Below are 20,457 nucleotides of genomic sequence, written 5' to 3'. Positions count from 1 at the left end.
GATCTGACTACTGTTATGTTTAGCTTAAGATTTAAAGATTTAAATACCTCATCCATTTCAATATTGATAATAACGCCTTAAGTGTTCTTTGTTAATGTCAAATTGCTCTTGGACCTTTGACCTCACGACCCCAAAATGTAATTACCTTTTCTGTTTCATCTTCCAAACATATCCTGAGAGTTTGAAGAAAGCCCCCCTTCCCTATTTTTAAGTTATTTTGAGGACAACATAGCGAATACATAACCAGACGCAGAAACTCAGTTTCCATAGGTTTAACATAATAGTAATAACTGATGAGTGAAATGCTCCCTAAAAGCTGTGCAAAAATGTCAAAACAACAGGACAAGCAAAAGGAGAATTTCTTCTCAGGCTTCGACAATGCACGCAATTTTTATGGTACTTTGGCTTTCCACTCAATCTCTTTAGCCTGGGTTGCTTTCAGGCACTGCTATGGTAACAGCATAAAAAACAAATGAAAAATGAGACCGTGCAGTGCTCACGCATCTTGTTTGTCTGCCGAAGGACACGCACACACATGGACTCACGCCTTTTTATACGTGCATGTAATGAATGGTACTGCAATTTAAAAAAATAAAAATAAAAAAGTCATTTTACTGTCGAAAGAATAATCAGAAGCGATTATGCTGCATTTGACTGTCCTCCCAAAACGGGATGTCGTGCTGCAACAGATTTTGATTGACCGCTTATTTGGATGTTCTGGACTTTTGGCTTTAGATATTCAAGGAGTCACCAAACTCTGTTGGAGGTTTAACCAACTCGCAGGTGAAACAATCCAGGAGAAGAAGCACAGAGAGTAAAGTTCCGTCTTGCATTGAAAGGCCTCTCACGCTCTTCCAGACGCCAACACATTCCCTCAAGGGTGAGCCCAATAATAGTCGGTTCCTTTCTCACGTCTTTCTGGTTTCCATTTTCAATGCTGTAAATATCATTAAAAAAACACTATAATTAAATTTTGCGAGACTAGAACTTGCGGAATGTAGTTGGGCTACCTCAAATTATTATTTCTGGTTGTGTCATCAGCATTTATTTTTGCATTTATCTGAGTAATTGTTTCACATATCAATGTTATTTACTGTATCGCTATTTTCCATAGCAAAAGCAGAGGTTCATTTTGAATCCTTACAAAGATAAGCAACTAATTTCATCAAGAATGAGAGAAAACAGACCACATGGACTTTAAATAATCAACTACGATCAATTATTTTATTTCGCCTAAGGCTGTCTGATATCCATTGTTTGTTGCAGGCGAGAAGAGGAACAGCGTCGTCAATGCAGGGGTGAGCGAGGCCGCCGCATTGTCCTCCGCCAACTGCAACAGCAGCAGTAGCAGCAGCAGCAGTAGCGGCGGAAGCCAAGGTCTGACGCCCAGACACAGCCTGACCAGCAACGATGGCGAGCACGAAACGCGGCACATCCGTCCCAGCTCACTGTAAGTCCCAAAAAATCAACATTAAAGGCTTGAATAGTAGAGACGTTGACAGCAATCAATCCACCTGAACTGGGAGGAGTTGGTCGTCATGATTCACCGCTGATGCTCTTCTCTTTCAATGTTTCCCTGATGTACTTGGCATTTGAGAAGAACAAAGAGAGACAAAAATAGACCAATGGAAATGCCATAAAACACCACTTTGTTTCTGTGGCTTCACGTTTTCACACAGCTGATTAAAACGAAACACAAAGATTTGCTGTGCGTGCCACATGTATACAGTATTGATGTGTATGTATGTGTGTGTATGTATGTATGTATATATATATGTATATATATACATATATACATATATATATACATATATACAAACATATATATATATATATATATATATATATATATATATATATATATATATATATACAAACATATATATACATATATATACACCTATATATACATATATATATATACATATGTATATATGTGTGTATATACACACATATATATATATATATATATGTGTGTGTGTATATATGTGTGTATATGTATATAGATGTATATGTATATAGATGTGTGTATATATATATATATATATATATGTGTATATATGTGTGTATATATATATGTGTATATATACATACATACATACATACATACATATATATATACATAAATACACGCACACACACGTATACACATCTTAAAGGATCCTTTTTAAAAGAATGTTTTCATTGCTCCCTTACGAAGAGCTCTAATCCCTTTGTCAGCAAATACAGTGCAAGTAAATGAGGTAAACACGTGGTGGAAATTTGTGTGGGTGTGTTCTGTTGACTGATGGATTGTCGGCAGATGCACGGCATAATAATCCACAACTTTTAATGATCACATGTCAAAAATTGTCAGCCCTGAAATAAAACATCCAGCTTCTATAACGTTGGATTATTCCAGACCCTTCTCCCCTCCCCTCCTCCACAAATGATCATAGGATAAAGCCAGATCAAATGTCTTACATCGGAAAAATAAAAAGACTGAAGCTATGTGCCCGAGAAGGGGTGTGTACTTTAAAGACGATATATTGATAACATTTTTTCCCCCACATTTTGCTTCAAGATCTCCATTTATTCAATATAATTCATATTATATTTAATACTGCTTCTTAAGTTTCTCAGAATAAAACTAGTACTATTAGCGCGCATTGTCAAATGCCAGTTAAAGTGATAACTGTATAAATGCATTCATTTTAAGAACAGAACACTTCCAGGAAAAAAAGCACTTCTTGTATAAAGTACTAATGTTTCATTTAAATGTCAAAAGTTTCAAATTGCCTATAGGTTCAACTTCGGCAATTATCTCCTGAGTAAGCCAAGTTTGACTATAACAAACGCAAGGCAAACGTTGACTTCAAGAATGTATTGGTACACTGAAATAAATTGAGCCCACTGCTTTAACTCATTCATTGCCAGCCCTCCCAGTTCAAATGGTTGCTAATGTGTTAGATGATTTTTTGATTTAAAAAGTAGAGGTTAGTTCATCACCAATTATGTTGTCATTTTAAATGAGAAGAATGTTTTTGTCTTTTTAGGTTGAACCCCAAAAGCCGAGGCAGCATCCCTGTCTGGTAAGGACTTTTGAATAACATACAGTATGTAATACTATTTTTGTGATACTACTATAAGTACTTTTTGAAGCCTTACATACAACCTATGGTCACAGTTAACACCCTCACCCTACACATAGAAAATACGTGTATATACAATGCTCTTTTTATTACCAAGAACAAAGAATGGTGACTGAAGTGTGTGTCTACATTTACTACAATTGTTCAGTGCATTATCCTCCAGTCCAAACTCCCCACGGTCGCCGTCCTGGCCCATGTTTTCGGCGCCGTCCAGCCCGCAGCCCGTTTCTTCGGCCTCCAGCGACTCGTCCCCAATCAGGTTGGTTGTCATGGCATGTTTACCTCGACGCTTCGGTCTCTACAGTTGCCTGGGAAACAGCTGGCAGGAGTTACCAATAAATGTTTTAAGTGCTCCAGCCCTAGAAAATATAAAGTCAAGATCTGAAACATTTAAGTCAAGATCTGAAACATTTAAGCAAGATAAGAGCTTTCTTTGCTGCTGATACAAAATGACATGTTTCAATTCAAAGAGAAAGACAACACCTAGTATAAATGTAAAAGATAGTTGCTCAAAGTATTTACACTGTTATCGGCCACTCGTTATTGGACGTCTAGCGCTGTCAGCGGCGCTGAGACATGAGCATTCACAACCCACTTGAAATGAATTGGACTTCTGTTGTTGGCAATGGAACATATACACACTGCTAGATGTTAAACAGGTTGGGTGGGATTTGGGATACTCACATTTGATTGGCTAAAGTATATTTTACATGACAATAATCAAATGTTTGCTCCCAAGTAGCCGTTTCCTGGTAAAACTGGCTTTTATTTTTTTTTCAGGTTTACTTTTTTTTCTCACTTTATTAGACAAGCTGGGATGGGCACGATTGGGTTATTCCTTTTAACTCTTTAGCTGCCACTGACGGTCAACCAGTTTTTCTACCAATGCACTGCTTTTATAATGACCACATATTACGCTTACAAACACATCAGCGACCATTCTACTGACTTTTTGACTTCCGATCCATTTTTCTTCCTCTTACCGATACCGAGACGATGTGCATGTTTTTAAAATAAATGCGAAACCACACAAGAATACCAAATATTTTGACCAAATTCAATCCTGTCCGATACTCCAAAATTATCCGTATCGGGTGCCAACACGATACTTTGCAAGAGATCCGAGACATCCCTAATTTTAACTATTTTAGTGTTCTTTGAAATGTATCCAAAGCCCAATGTGTCTGTCTGACGCTATTTGTGTGCAGCATTTCTGGCAAGAGAGCTCGGGCGCTGTACGCGTGCAAAGCGGAGCACGACTCGGAGCTGTCTTTCATTGCCGGCACCATCTTTGACAATGGTGAGTCACGCCATAGCACCGCTTACCAAATGGCCAAGTTCTGTCCTTCAGACGTGGTGTAGGAGTTGAAGGTTTATTCAGTTCATTTACAAAAAGAGAATATTTTATTGCAAGTTTTTTTTTCTTTTCTTTTCTGCAGACTAGTACAAGTGTGTATTTCTTTGCTTTGTGTGTAGTTCATGCTTCCAGAGAGCCAGGTTGGCTGGAAGGAACATTGGACGGTCGAATAGGACTCATTCCTCAGAACTATGTGGAATTTCTATAGCGCACAAGGTGAACTGGAGGACAACACTGGACTCGCTCTTGACTAAACTGGACTGCAAGAGCAGAGAGGCAGGGGACCAGAATTGACCATATATCAGAGTAGGTTTAAACTTTTATTGGGACAAGCAAATGGAGCGGATGTGACGCAAAGGCAGACTTTGGCGAGATCCCCGGCTTGCACTGGAAGGAGCCACGGCGGTTCCAGCTGTTATTAGATTACTTTGGATGGCTTCCCAAGTCCTTGTGAAGGTGATTTGCTAATGAACCTGGAATGTGTGCGTGTGTGCGAGAAAGTGAACTGAGATTTTTCAAGCTTGTATTTTCCCCTTTTGCCTTCTTTTGCTTGCACTGACTGCTCATTGAGATCTTCCAACAGTTGCTGATTTAATGTGTACAAAAAAAGAGTGACATGCCCTGTTGGATTTGAGTACAGATTTAAATGCATAATTCCAGGGGGGAAAAATCCTGGATGGGGGTAAGTTCATCCACAGGTCAGTCCACGTCCCCCTCTGGTAACCACGGAAAAATGTATACAATTTCATGCAAGCACCAAGCCGTGTACAGTAAAGAGCTTGTCCCCGTAAGGATTGGGGCCTTTTGCTTAATCCCCCCAAAAGCCGAGGCACTTTTTTTGACTATATGCGCGTCCATTTGTACAGTCAAAAACAAACGTTATGTTGTTTAATATTAGAAACCTACACATATGTGGCATTTAAAAGGATTACAATTTTGGGAAAATAAGCCAACAGCTATAGCTAATATTTTCATTGTGTTTTGTTCCTCTCCAAAACACATTTTAAGAGAAAATAATAAGATGCCCTCTTTTGGGCCTCCAACATGCTCCCGCGTATAAAGTTGACGTTCGCTCTGTGTCAAAAGTAATGTGCTGACAGGATCTCAGAGTTTCTAAATTCAACCAACATCAATGTGAAATGAGACTACTTTTATTTATAAGACTTGCTTTTAATCTGAAATAAGGTGTTTTATTCATTGTAAATTGCATTTGATATTTTTTATATTTCTAGCATTCTAACATGATTTCTTTATTTCATCTATGATGTGCAGAATTTTTTCTTGTATCATTTCAGTTTATTTACGGCCTTAAAAAATGGTGGGATTGCATAATTAAAGATAAATCTTTGCAAAGGGTGGCCTTCTTCCAAGGCAGTCACATGTTTGAAATTGAACGTCATTTTTCTATTATATACAGGTATGGGTCTAAATATATATCTAGAAAATATTGGAAGTATTTAATCTTGATCAGCACTTAAAGCACATTTTTAGTCAGTAAAAGATAACAATGGGGTTGGAAAAACCAATGACTTTATTGTGGAATTGCTGTCAAGTCAAATCATTTCCCGCGCGAGTCAACCAATTAACAACACGTAATTCAACATTGAATCATCAAAGAGGTGAAACTATCGACACTTAAGTGTGTAATAACACACGGTTCATATCAGAAAGTATGTGGGTATTTTTTTGTACGTTTTTATAACTCCCCTTCCCACCCAGACAAACATTCTTTGTATTTATTACATTGAACTGAAACACGAACAAAGCAATACACAACCAGCAAAACTTGTTCTGCCCTTCAGATCTTTTAAGATGATACTTTATACAAAATAGACTCTCATCGAGCGGTAGTGCATTTTTTGTCTAGCTCCGGTCGATTTACATGTGATATCATTTTTTTTTCTATAAATTTTTGAGGTTTTTTTTTTTTAAGTGACCAGCATGTCCTCATTAATAGCCAAAAAAAAGCGAAAGCTGGTATGTTTATTGAAAAAGACGACTCCTTAAAATAAGATGCTACTTAAAATGTAACCATACATGGATGTTTTTTAAACTTTGGTCGCAAACTCTCATCTTACTCTACCTCTATTCCAATAACCTGTAGCTTTTTTAAAATTTTACATTGATTTAATTCACGGGACGGACACTTTTCCTATCAACCAATCAATCAACACACAATACAAAACAACAATGCTCTGAAATGATTTCCGATTGAGCAAAATATTTGTAATTTCCTGATTGGGATTTACTTTATGGCTCTCAGTGTCCCATTTTGCAAACTTAGAAACTTGATATGTACATACATCCTTCTGCAAATGGGATGGTGGGTTTTGGGGGGGGGCATTAGTCATGAAAAAGTGCACTACTCCATTAAAGGCAGACTTAATGGCCGTATAGGTGCTGCTGTTCTGATCAGCGACATACTTTGTATGATATCTTTCTGTGAAACATAGCATCAATGAACCGGTCATTGTTTGAGAAAAGAGTGGTCAATATAACTGCGTCTTTGGAGCCACAAATTTAAAAATGTGGTATTTTGCCTTTAAAAAAAAAAGAAGCCATTCTGCAAAAAATAAGCTGTTTGCACCGCAACGAGCATATTGGCACTGCCTACATACTTATTGAAAATGACATCTTCACGTCCGAACTGTTTTTTTTGGGACATTGCACCACGCCATATGGCGAGCACCCCTGTATTTATGTATATATGCGTGTTGAAACTTGTGCGCCTAAGGCCTGCTGTGCCATTAGCCCTAAGTAACGCACAGATGACCTGTCGCCATGGTAACCCCATTACCCGCAACGTTAACTGCCAATCAGAGAAATACATCTGAAAAAAAAGGCAAAATGTGTCGTGACTACTTATCCATTAATGCTTGACAGTCACTCGTTTTGTATTTACACCACGTTTGTTGTCATTTACATAATTCTAAAGTACCAGTTGTGTGATACTCTATGTATTTGTGGGTATACAAAGTAGTAAAATGATATTTCAAAATCCCCGAAAGAGCTACCGCATTGAATGTTACCTGCATCAAGTTCATTAGCATCAAGTTGAAGCTGGTTTAAAATGTGATCATATCGTGTATGGCCAACCTGAAGCAAACTGTCACAATTGGAGCGTCGCGCACACAATACATTCGCAGACTTGGACTCAAGTCCATTGAAAAGTCAAAGCAATAAAAGCTATTGAGTTGAAACCTCCCGTGACTTTTGGCACCAGTGAGAGAGCCTGAGCTTTCATTTCATTATTTACTGTAAGACGTTTGAAAATAACGTAGCAAAGGATACAGCTTTAAGTTTTTTTTTTTTTTTTTACAGGTTACAAAAGATTTTATATATATATTATATGAATATATCGCTTGTCTTTTTGTTTAAATATCTTCTGCTATTGAGCTTTGCGAGTGATTGAAAGGTTCATTGGCTTCTTAAATGGAGGTGAACGTGAGAAATGAAATGGTTCATTACGGTAATGGTTATTTACAATTAGTTTTAAATATGTGAAGGGATATGAGGAACACTGCGAAAAAGTATGGTCACGCGCAAAATTTATTTAAAAAAAAGAAAAAGCTGTAACACTGCAGGGACAAATTGTCATTTCAATCACTTTGATTTAAAAAAAAGACTTCTGTCAAACTTCTAAATAAAGGTGCCATGTAGTACGTCAAGAAATATGTACAAGTATTTAAAATGACAGCTTAATGATGGAAATTTGCAATGCTCAACTACTCTTACATTTTTTTTAAATGTTTCCTCTAATAATATGTTATAATGTTATTTTGATGAGATAAAGTGCAGTTTTTAATTAGCTTTCTCTCAAAGAGAAGTGTGAAAACAGTATTTGATCTAAAATATACTTTAAGCTTCAGATTCTTTCTTTATTAATTGGCAATTGTAAATATTTGAGACCCAATGGTCTATAATATAAGAAATAACTCCAAAAAATTATGACTAACTTTTCCAATGCTTTTTCATTCGAGCCTTACTTTATTATTGGTTTGGGAATATTTACTTAGTCCTTGTAAAATTATGACTCATACTTAAAATAAAAGACTTTTTTATGGTACATGTTTCCTCCCGTAACGTCTTATCGTTGAATTCCCAGTTATCCTTGTAAAACCGTGACTTCAATATTATGTTTCGACAACCGCTTGCAATAACGACTATGTTTTTCAGTGAGGCCCTAAAAGGTCAAGAATGTTTTCACAATGGAAAATGCTGAAGATCTTTTTTTTCTCTAACCGTGGAAAAAAATGATATAGGTGTGAAGAGCTTTGCGAGCTCAAAGGCACTCTGCTTAGAGCGTTGCCCTCGGAAGCATGGAGCTCTGGCTGCGCCGGTATAAGTCCCCCTTTAATACGTACGCTACTGTTTTGACAACGGCTAGCTCGCTAAAAAGTCAAGAAAAGAAAGCGAAAAGGTAGTTGAAATGGAACGAGGCCCCCGGGGTTTGGTCTGTGCGGTACGTGCTGTAACCCTCCCCTGTTGTGCCCCTAAATGGGGGGATACATTGTAATGTTTTTACAAAAAAATCACTTTTTTGTATTATATTAAATGTATTGTTATTAAATGGGTATTTAATATACCCCCATATATATTAAATAGGGGGGTATATTAAATGGAAATATTAAATGGGTATTTAATATATCCCATATATATTAAATGGGGGGGTCTATTAAATGGAGGGAAATATTAAATGGGTATTTAATATACCCCCCATTTATATTAAATGGGGGAGGGGGGTATATTAAATGGGCATTTAATATACCCCCCATATATGAATATATTCTGAAAAGATAGAAATGCTAAACGTTATACACAAAAACTTGAAACGCCTCTACACAAGCTGAAAATTTAAGGTCATTACAAAATTATTGGCCCACAAAATGGGGTCAAACATTTTGGAACAACCTGTATATAGAGAATTATAGATTTCTTTTTCAGTCACCGTGTTTTGGCACTTGTTACAAGCTAAAAGCAGTTTGCAGTTACAAGCTGAAAGCCTTTTTCTTTTCTTGACATAGTTGACATATTACATTCTGCGACTCAGCGGCGGGTATAGGATAGCATGTTCAGGACGTGGATGTTTTGAGGGTGTGGACGAGGGGGTTTGGCAAAAATATTGACTCTAAATACCCAATTGACAGTCGATTGTCAAACCTGAGCGACGATGCGGCTATGAAGTTGAAGAATTTGAAGTTAGGACGACGTTCACTTCTGATGAAAGAGCAGTTGCTTGACACTGCCATCTTTGACTTTTGGTATCTGATTGGTGATGATCTCCGCCAGCATCTCGGGGAACTCCACGGCCAGTCTTTTATTCATGAAGGTGTAGAAGCAAATTTGAAGGAGATCCTCCACCATCTGAGAAAAGACAAAAGCTACTGAATATTTACAGCTAATGATGAGCAAGTTTTACCGTGCCTTAACAAAAAAATTGAACCCTATTCTTGATAAACGAATTTGCAACCATTAACAAATAATCAATGATCGATCGATCCATGCCAACCCTCCCCAGTCAAAACGGATTGGACACCTATCATCCTTTCCCCTAGCGAAAAAATTCTAGTTTACCAGCTCTTGCTTTGACACGTTATTATTACTCCGTGCGTTATCGTGCTATTTTTCCCCCTCCCCTCGCACCACTAGTACGCCCTCAAGCTCCACCCCTGATTTACATGGTATTCAGCAGTGGTCCCCAAACTATTCCAGAAAGGGCCACAGTGGGTGCGAGTTTTCATTCAAACCTGTAAGAGGAAACCTTTTCACCAGTCTGGTATCCTAGAAGTGCAATCAGTGGATTGCAGTCAGGTGCTTCTTTTTCAGCAGAAACTTCATTGCTTAAACTGTTTGTGTTGGATTGGTTGGAACAAAAACCTGCACCCATGGCGGTAATCGAGGACCGGTTTTGGAAACCTCTGGTTTAAAGGGTGCAGCATGAACTATGGACCCAATTTACAGGCTGGAGGCCAGTTGAGTCACTCTGGTTGTTGTGTTTTGCTATCGTTCATCTTGTGGACACTAACTTTGAAGTCCTACTCCTCATTATGTATCCCCGGAGCCCGATTTAAAAAAAATAATAATAATTGTACCGTGACTGATGAATTAATTACGGAATTACAATTAGGACTTTGCTAGTCAAGGTCTGCCATCTGCAGGTAAGGAATTGGCTAGAAAAGCGCAGAATTATTTTTTTCCTATCACCCCTTTCTAAATTGTTGTATACAAACTGTGTACGCCTATTGAAGTAAAATAGCAAAAAAAATGGAGCAGCAATAGAGCTAGCTCACTTCATTTTTAGTCTACTTCTGTACCAACCCTTCAAGGAAGCCACCTTAGGAAGTTTGGCTTCCTTCAATTCACTTCCATGTAGAGAATGGTTTACCCACTAACCTTTCTAACACTCCCTCTTAGTCTGTACTGCGTTTACTGTACCATTATTGCCTCAGCTAAAGTGTCGAAACGGTGTGTTACACTTCTTTCAACTAGAGCTGGTCTGAAGGTCTCCCTCTGTGAGAATGGACGTGATGGTGCAGCCTAATTACAATATTTCAAAATTCATATCGGCAGCAAAAATACTGGTGACGGCACAGCCTTAGTGTGTTCTCACCCCCTGCATGGAGTCCAGTAACTTAGTGAGCTGGTAGAACCGTTGCCAGTTCTGGCTGGTGTTCTCATCTCGCTTGACGATTGCTTTGCCCAGCTCCTTGATGTACATCAAGCGGATCTCGTCAAACACACCCTGGCTCTTTAGACCGTCTTTTGGCACTGTGCAGACACATGGAAAAAAAAATGTCATCCCAATGTAGGAGATCAGCAAATCTCTTTATCGTCGGGCTATTTTGACTGCTGGGAAAGGAACAAAAACAGTTTTGCTTATGCTAATAAGATGGCAGTCAACAAAAACCTCACAGAATATGTAGTTACAGCACTGCTTACATACAAGGAGGCAGAACGACAACATAAACAGAAAAGGATTTGCAGACTCGCGCCGGGAGATTATGTGAAAGCACACAGGAAGTATGACTGAAACTGTTTCCATAATTCCAGAGGATACCAAATATAACACAGCCCTTTTTTATGACGCTTTTCAATGCATTATTAATATTATGAAGGGAGAAAAGACCTCAACGGAGGGAAAACGTCTAATCCTGCTTTTATGATTTTTGTAATAAATTTGTTGTTTACTTGACGGTGATTGATATCTTTTCTTAGATGTTTTTCTATGCTGCTTGGACATTTATCAGACAATTCTTGGGTTCAGTGTGTTTGTACCTGTGCTGAGCAGCAGCAGCACCTTCATGCAGAGGTATTCCTCATAGGACACCTCCAGACGCACTAACTCCGTGCAGATCTTCAGCATCTGCTTGCACTGCCCCGCCATGTAGGGAAGCTTCATGCGATCTCTGAAAACATGAGAAAAGCATCATGTGGTAAGACTGGAGAGTTATGGGTTGTCATCTCTCTGGGTTGTTAATAGGTGGAGCAATTGTGTTTCTCATTTTGTGTTTTCCAGATACAAATGATGTACTGAAACAAATGTAGGCAAAATAAAAAGAAATAAAGGGAAATATATGTAATTAACAAAAGAAAAATAATTTAAGTACATAAAACTGATAAGACGCAACAATGAATACAAAAAATATACGAGAACATTTGTTCAAGTAACAATAGTGAAATGGACCCAAAAAATCGGTGTGGAAAGAGAAGAAAAAAATTAGAAGAGTATTAGTTGCAGCCCCAGCCAAACTATTTTTTTTTTAAAGTGACTTATAGTCCAGAAAATACGGTACTCAGGGCATCATTCTCATTCTACAGTGGCGGTCCGTGAATTTCGACGCCTTCAGCAGTCGGAATCAATCCAACCCTCAAAAACTATTTTATGGCAATAAAACCGGTTCGAATCCCAGCTGGGAAACATTTTCCGTTAGTTGTTTCTATATATTTGTAGTCAAGACCTTCCAATAATGACAAGGTAAAGTGTGGCCAATTTGTGGTGTAGAGGTTCACTCACCTGACTCCCATGTGGGAGGCTGGGGTTCAAATCCCAGTTGGGAAACATTTTCCCTTAGTTGTTTCTATATATTTGTAGTCAAGACCTTCCAATAATGACATAAGGAAAGTGTGGCCAATTTGTGGCGCAGAGGTTCACTCACCTGACTCCCATGTGGGAGGCTGGGGTTTGAATCCCAGTTGGGAAACAATTTCCCTTAGTTGTTTCTATATATTTGTAGTCAAGACCTTCCAATAATGAAATAAGGAAAGTGTGGCCAATTTGTGGCGCAGAGGTTCACTCACCTGACTCCCATGTGGGAGGCTGGGGTTCGAATCCCAGTTGGGAAACATTTTCCCTTAGTTGTTTCTATATATTTGTAGTCAAGACCTTCCAATAATGACATAAGGAAAGTGTGGCCAATTTCAAGAAGTCACTGTGGTCTAGTGGCAAAGACAATGGGTTTAAATTTAAGCTGGACACAAGTTCCAATCAGGAGTGAGTTCAATTCCACTCTTTGCAATTCTCAAATTGTTTATTGAGGTAATGAAAAGGATGAATATAACTTCCAATAACATCCTTTCAGAAGTCACTGTGGTCTAGTGGCAAAGACAATGGGTTGAAATTTAAGCTCGTCACAAGTTCCAATCAGGAGTGAGTTCAATTCCACTCTTTGCAATTCTCAAATTGTTTATTGAGGTAATGAAAAGGATGAATATAACTTCCAATCACATCCTTTCAGAAGTCACTGTGGTCTAGTGGCAAAGACAATGGGTTGAAATTTAAGCTGGACACAAGTTCCAATCAGGAGTGAGTTCAATTCCACTCTTTGCCATTGTTTATTGAGGTAATGAAAAGGATGAATATAACTTCCAATCACATCCTTTCAGAAGTCACTGTGGTCTAGTGGCAAAGACAATGGGTTGAAATTTAAGCTGGACACAAGTTCAAATCAGGAGTGAGTTCAATTCCACTCTTTGCAATTCTCAAATTGTTTATTGAGGTAATGAAAAGGATGAATATAACTTCCAATCACATCCTTTCAGAAGTCACTGTGGTCCAGTGGCAAAGTCAATGGGTTGAAATTTGTGGTGGACACAAGTTCAAATCAGGAGTGAGTTCAAGTCCACTCTTTGCAATTCTCAAATTGTTTATTGAGGTAATGAAAAGGATGAATATAACTTCCAATCACATCCTTTCAGAAGTCACTGTGGTCCAGTGGCAAAGTCAATGGGTTGAAATTTGTGGTGGACACAAGTTCAAATCAGGAGTGAGTTCAAGTCCACTCTTTGCAATTCTCAAATTGTTTATTGAGGTAATGAAAAGGATGAATATAACTTCCAATCACATCCTTTCAGAAGTCACTGTGGTCCAGTGGCAAAGTCAATGGGTTGAAATTTGTGGTGGACACAAGTTCAAATCAGGAGTGAGTTCAAGTCCACTCTTTGCAATTCTCAAATTGTTTATTGAGGTAATGAAAAGGATGAATATAACTTCCAATCACATCCTTTCAGAAGTCACTGTGGTCCAGTGGCAAAGTCAATGGGTAGAAATTTGTGGTGGACACAAGTTCAAATCAGGATTGAGTTCAAGTCCACTCTTTGCCATTCTCAAATTGTTTATTTGGTAATGAAAAGGATAAATATAACTTCCAATCATGTATAGGCGGGCCGCCTCGTGGTGCAGTGGGTTAGTCACCTGCCTGCGGCGTGGGTGTCGAGGGTTCACGTCCCGGTGTCGACGACTGCATGGCGTCGGCAGTCGGCCGAAGGCCGACTGTCGAACGCCACCAGGAACCCCCCCCCCCCAACTGTCTTCCGGTCAGCCGAAGGCTGACCGGAACAAATTGTTTTGCTGAAAAAAATGACTAAGTGTTTATTTTAATGAAAAAAGGATTACTCATTTACTGAACTACATAGTGTCGTGATCAGTCAAACGAGAGCAGGATTCGAACCCCAGTCTCCCACACGGCAGTCAAATCCACTAAATTGAGTTCTGACCCATTGTCCTTGCCACTGGACCACAGTGACTTCTGAAATGAAGTGATTGGAAGTTATATTTACTACAAGACCGAAGGCTGACCGGAATATAATTGTTTTGCTGAAAAAAATGACTAAATCTTTATTTTAATGAAAAAAGGTTTGCCCATTTACTGAACTACATGGTGTAGTGATCAGTCAAACGAGAGCGGGATTCAAACCCCAGCCTCCCACATGGCAGTCAGGTGAACAAACCTCTACGCCATGAAGTGGCAACACTTTAATTTGTCATTATTGTCTTGACTACACACGGTTGTTTTTATTTAAGGGAAAAATGATTACCAACTGGCATATGAACCCTGTCTGGCCACATGGCAGGCAGGTGAGTGAACCTCTACACCATGTAGTAGACATACTTAACTTTGTCATTATTGGAAAGTCTTGACTACAAATATATACGCCTGCGAGAAGGAAATGACGTATCCCTACACATGCGATAACGCCTTGGTGTCACAAAATCGAATTCTGATTGGTTAAAGCAACAGTCTTATTGACGCTTGTTTAATGCAGCAGAGCCTGCAGAACTGATTGTGAAGGCCTCGAGGCAGATTTCTGACCCTGGCAACAAATAATGGCTGAAATGTGATTGGTTAAATGCTTCAATATGAAAACACACATCTGGAAGCAGTGTAACCAGCGGTAAAGCAATGAAAGGAAGCTAACAGACAATTTGGAATTATTTCATAAGTATTGATGGATAAAATATAATATATGATTCAGATATATCTTAGGCCACCAGAGAAGGCCCTGACGGCACACTACTGTCATTCTAATTGCAATACCCACTGGTTGATGATGAGATCAGGGGCAAAGCAGAGCATGTTCCCGTTGCACTGCTTGTATGACCTCCAGCCCAAACTGAAAGACATGAGGAAGAGCCAAGAGCATTGCAGCAGCATCATCTGGTCGTCCAGGTGCAGATTGCGGAAACCTGGGAGACAACATTTTATTTGGCGTGAGATCCAATCTTGCCTTTACACTCCGTTTTCCTTGCTGAGCGAGTCATTTAACACCACGGTGATTATGGCGGGTGAAATTCTAAACTCAACTGTGAAATAGGACAAACGAGGAAGCTTTTAAAGAGAAATAAAGCTCCCGTTACGTTTTCCTCTGAAACTTTCTTCCTTTTTAATTTGGGAGAAATGTGAACTGCAGTTATTGTGGGGCGGTATAGGCAAAGGAAGCAAATCCTCAGGAGAATACTTGGAGCGATTAGTAGGTCATGTGGCTGCTTTCTCATGATCACAGTGAAGCAACACTTCCAATTGGCCACAGCTTCATGTTATGTTTTGGCTTCTGGCTTTCACTCGGTCCTTCTCTTCTCATGGTTATTATTGTCGACCTCGTGACTCAGACAGCCCGCGCAACATTTTGCCTGGATGGGAACGACTGTGTTTCAGTCCCGATGACGTTGAAATGTATTGGACGTCATCGGGACTGAAACACGGTCGTTCCCCTCCAGGCAGAATGTTGTCAAAATTAACAATATTAACTATGTCATTTTTTTAATGACTCCCACATAAAATTGCCTTTATTCCCGATTGATTATAATTGATTCAATTATAATTAATCAAATGCTTACCGTTTAATTAAATAAATGTTAAATCAAAATTATATTCTGTGTATGTATATAAAAACCGTTAATAATATACCATGAATCAATTTTAAAACTTCATTAAGAGAACAATTAATTGCCAATTGAATGTTTTCTTAATTAAATTATATATTTTTGTTTTATATATCTCCATCTTATCTATGATGAATACGTTTTTTACGTATTACAATTTAATGACCAATTAAGTTTTTTTGTTTTGTTTTTTAAACTTTTGTTGAACCTAATCTTGGTAATGACAACAAACGACTTTACTACTAATTTCGTGAGATGAAGAAATGACAAATAGATTTGAATAAATGAGCAAAATGGCAAATCTGGCCAACAAGCCGGACAGCCAATGAGAAGCAATCTAAGCGATTACCTGGCAGCGACTTGGCCCACTTGACGGCCGAGATAACTTGTTGCCCGCCCAGCTTGTTGAGCGTGCTCATGAGGCGCGGCGAAGTATCGGGCAGCGTGCCGTCGTAGCCAGAGTAAATGATCTCTGGTTCGATGGCCTGGAGCACCGACAGCATGGCGGGCACCAGCTGGGGCAGAGAGGCGGGGATGACCGCCATTTTCACGGCGGGGACGTGCTGCAACCCTCCCCTGTTGTTCCTTTGTCGTGCCTTATCTAGTTTCTTGTTTTTCCGTGCTGATGGCAGAAAAAGGCAAAGGAACATGAGTCAATATCACCTATTTTATTTTGGACTGCAAATTGCTCAAACTCACAAGGGTACCTTTCTAATATGTCGACTTCAACGACACATCGCTCTTATCTATTTTTACTTTGTCCCCTTTTTAATTGTTTCCGTGGCAACCGAGCCATTCAACCACATCAGTGTTGGTCAAATTCCTCTCAGACTTTTCTCACCCCAACGCTGCATTGATGACACGTCATCTCACAAGTCGCATTGGAGTGGTCAATAGATATTTTTGCAGGATTTGCTTGTCCTGCTGTAACTTTAAGGAATAAACTAAAGAAACATGTCAGTGGAGCTTTTCTAGCATCAGTTCTTAACCTTCTGATAAACCTTAAACTTACATACCCATAACTCATCATGCTCAGTCATTGGCATAATTTTTGCTCCTCTTAATTTTAATTTGTCTTTAATTGGTCTTAAATTTAATCTTTCAGGGGAGATACAGAGGGTGTGCTTTTGTCATTTCTTAATTAAGCCTTAATCATGTGGTTCAAATGAAAACTGGTTAATGGTGCTTGGTTGGCCAAGTCCACATTTGAATTTTTTAAAAAAGGAAAAAAAGTCACATTTTGAAAGAATTGAAAGATTGAAATTTGATTAATTGGATAGACATTCCACCTCACCTTAACCGCATTGGGCAACAACACGCTATTGTTGGTCACTCCCAAACACACCCACCGAGGCATTAATAAAGGGATTGCACACCTAAATTAGATCTGGAAAACAGTCTAAATTGTTCTCTCATAAGTCATTTTTTTAACGACAGAGGCAGCCTGGCTTTGAATCAGGTCTTTGTACGGAACCAGACGCAGCTAAGTTGCTTGAAATTGCTAGTGCATGCATATACCAATGGTGTTATCTCGGTTATTTTTCTTATATTGACCTGAGGGTCTTCTAACAGCCGCTTTACAGGAGAAGGTTTGTTAACATCCTTCAATGTAGTAGCTTGACATTCACCAGATCATGTTACGAAAGTGAAAAAATGTATTTTTACCACAGTCTCGAGGGTATGGGGAATTCAACACAGCTCCTTCCCTGGAGCGACATTGTATAATATTTTCACAAAATTAAATAGTTCCCAAATATCTTAGAGAAAATTCTTTGGTCAAAACATTTCCAAGAAACAATGATTACATCATGTTTATCACGCCTTAAATATTCCGATATGAATTACCCGGAACTTTCAACCAGTTTGACTTTTGTCATTTTGGACTTCTTCACTCTCCTCTGTAAGCTTTTCCAGTTGAAATATATTATTCATTAACCAATATTGTAAATTTTTCCATCTTAATACATGAAATCTGATGAATATTTCAACTTTGTGGTCAAATTTGTCAAGCGGTAACACACTAGGATGTTTTGTTAATTACCTATCAACTCATTGACTTGATAAACTAGAGAATGAATGATGGGCATAAGAAGAGAGCCAAGATCTGAACCACTCCCCCATTTCGGGAAATTGACAGCTTCTAAAACCTTTGCTCATTCAATTTCACGACGACACCGGAGACACCCTCTCATAAAAAAATAAATAAATTACCTTCCAAATTCATTCCAGCCTGAAGGCATTTGCGGAAGCGGCAGGCTGGGCAGTTTTTCCTGCGGATTTTATCAATGATGCAGTCGTTTCTCCCTGCGCACAGGTAGTTGTGTTGGCCTGTTCAACAAAACAAACAAAAAAAAGAGAAGCATTGCTATTACTTGAACATAGCAAGTAAGCCACAAGTCTGGGAGGGTTTAATATCAACATTTGGGAGGCTCAACAAAAAGTCTAAAAATGATCCCGACATTTAAAAATCACTTCTTCGGAATTCATTTGTTTATTTTTTCTTCTTTATTATACTGTATAGTCCAGTAATGTACTATCTTTTTTGAAATAGACATTATGACTTAGTCACAGGAGCTGAACATTAACATGTCTGAACATATCTGAATGTAGCAAGTAATCTTCAGAAACATCAGATGTTTAAAATCTAGTGCTGACAATTTCTGGTCTGCACATGACTCTAGATGTGATATTTACAGACTAACAACCACATATAATGTGCACATCCCACATTTTAATGGGCTCTATTTCAAACTGTTCATTCAACACATTACAATTTGTAATAATTCCCAACAAAAAAGTGGGTAGTATTAAGAGTGACTTTTATAAGGTGCCTTCAAAAATATTTGCATGCAACTGGATTCACAGTAATTCAAATATTCAACTGACTCTCCGTTCAAGACCGCTAAAAACGGATTGCATGCATTAACAAAATAATAATAAATTTGTTTGGAAAAGGCTGGTTAAAAAAGATGTGAGTTTTGATTGGCACATCCATCTATTTCTCTAGTATTTGTCTCAATAGTTTAGAAGTAGCCCTTTCCAGGTGATTTAGAGCAAAATATGAAGTTTACCCTGGACTGATTTACAGTGACATTTTTACCAAAGATATGAACAGATTTCACGGGAGTCACCATCTCGGCAAATGACCACAAACATTTTAGATGGGATGATGGGCATTGTGTTCACTAAAAAAAAGTATATAACAAATTGTCTTCTATGCTCACAACCTTTCCTTCTCATATCCTCACGTTTCTACTCAGTATTATTTAATGATTTATTTATTTTTTGTACAAAAGCCTACCAAAATGTCAACAACAAGCCCAGTCAACGGTTGTAGAAAAAACATGCAATCGTTCGCAAACAAAGACGCAAGACAGCCATCTGTGGTGTCACAAAAGGCAGCTGGCACCAAGAGGGATGTACTGCTTTCTTGCTGAGGGTATGCAACTTATAACCCTCAAATTCAATGAGAACTCTGGCAGAGCCAGTGGCTGCTTACATTATATACAGAAAATTATACAGTCTGTAAAGATGTATTTTTCATTTTCTGAAGTACTCATCCTAACAAGGATCGTGGGGGTGCTGCCAGCTAACTCTGGGAACCAGGTGGGGGACACCCTAAATCGGTGGCCAGCCAATCCCACCATGAATGTTTTTGGGATGTGGGAGGAAACCAAAGTACCTGGAAAAAAACCCAGGGAGAACATGAAAACCCTAACCCCTAACCTTGACCCCTAACCTTGACCCCAGAACTGTCAGGCAGACCCTCCAACCACTCGTTCACTGGGCCGCTTTAGTCTGTAAATATGCCAGTTGACAAACAAACTGTGCTAATATAAGGTAGTATACAGACTGTGGGGCCTATGTCAATTAAAAAAAAATGACAAAAGCCAACAGATGAATATAGGATTTTTTGTTTTAAAATCATAAGATATAATTCAAATAAATAAGAAAAAAATTGTTGTGGTAGTTTTAAAACCCTCACCTCACTTGCATTTAAAAAAAATGACAATACAAAGTAACTATGTCCCCTACTTCTACAGATTAGGTGAAGTGTGGTTAGGCTAGTAATTAATTTGCAGATTTGTCAACTACAAAATTAATCATTGTATAGAAATGTTTAAACCAGACTCCATTAGAAAAAAGGTTGAATCAATGTTTTCATGCAATGCCAAAAGTGCAAGCAAGGATACAGAACCTGGGGACAATGATCAGTAAGCATGTCATCATGTCCACCACCAGAATAATTTGCATTTTTTATCAAAAGTTGCATTTATTTACCATCACTCTTTTGTCGTGCTCTCCATCCT

At 38.5% G+C, this 20,457-nt stretch overlaps 2 protein-coding genes across 6 annotated transcripts in view; one reads left to right on the top strand and one right to left on the bottom strand.

The window, feature by feature from the left end:
- The window catches only part of LOC144068531 (rho GTPase-activating protein 26-like), an 85,491-nt gene extending 78,854 nt beyond the window's left edge, over positions 1-6,637 (top strand). For both annotated transcript variants that reach the window (XM_077593124.1, XM_077593125.1), the window contains 6 exons: positions 736-880; positions 1,267-1,450; positions 3,036-3,071; positions 3,280-3,390; positions 4,340-4,431; positions 4,608-6,637. In XM_077593124.1, the coding sequence (XP_077449250.1) occupies positions 736-880; positions 1,267-1,450; positions 3,036-3,071; positions 3,280-3,390; positions 4,340-4,431; positions 4,608-4,696 (657 nt within the window). In that variant the 3' untranslated portion in view covers positions 4,697-6,637. The remainder of the gene's footprint in view (positions 1-735; positions 881-1,266; positions 1,451-3,035; positions 3,072-3,279; positions 3,391-4,339; positions 4,432-4,607) is intronic.
- The window catches only part of LOC144068530 (glucocorticoid receptor-like), a 37,057-nt gene continuing 22,601 nt past the window's right edge, over positions 6,002-20,457 (bottom strand). For 3 of the 4 annotated variants that reach the window (XM_077593120.1, XM_077593123.1, XM_077593122.1), the window contains exons 4-10: positions 20,429-20,455; positions 18,359-18,475; positions 16,497-16,769; positions 15,307-15,451; positions 11,764-11,894; positions 11,099-11,256; positions 6,002-9,852 (exon numbers count right to left, since the gene is read on the bottom strand). In XM_077593120.1, the coding sequence (XP_077449246.1) occupies positions 9,700-9,852; positions 11,099-11,256; positions 11,764-11,894; positions 15,307-15,451; positions 16,497-16,769; positions 18,359-18,475; positions 20,429-20,455 (1,004 nt within the window). In that variant the 3' untranslated portion in view covers positions 6,002-9,699. The remainder of the gene's footprint in view (positions 9,853-11,098; positions 11,257-11,763; positions 11,895-15,306; positions 15,452-16,496; positions 16,770-18,358; positions 18,476-20,428; positions 20,456-20,457) is intronic. The other variant, XM_077593121.1, reaches the window with a different exon arrangement.

Source organism: Stigmatopora argus, chromosome 22, assembly GCF_051989625.1.
Source record: "Stigmatopora argus isolate UIUO_Sarg chromosome 22, RoL_Sarg_1.0, whole genome shotgun sequence".
NCBI lineage: Eukaryota > Metazoa > Chordata > Actinopteri > Syngnathiformes > Syngnathidae > Stigmatopora > Stigmatopora argus.
The sequence above is the reverse complement of the archived record's forward strand: the minus strand, read 5'-3'. Positions and strand labels throughout refer to the sequence as shown.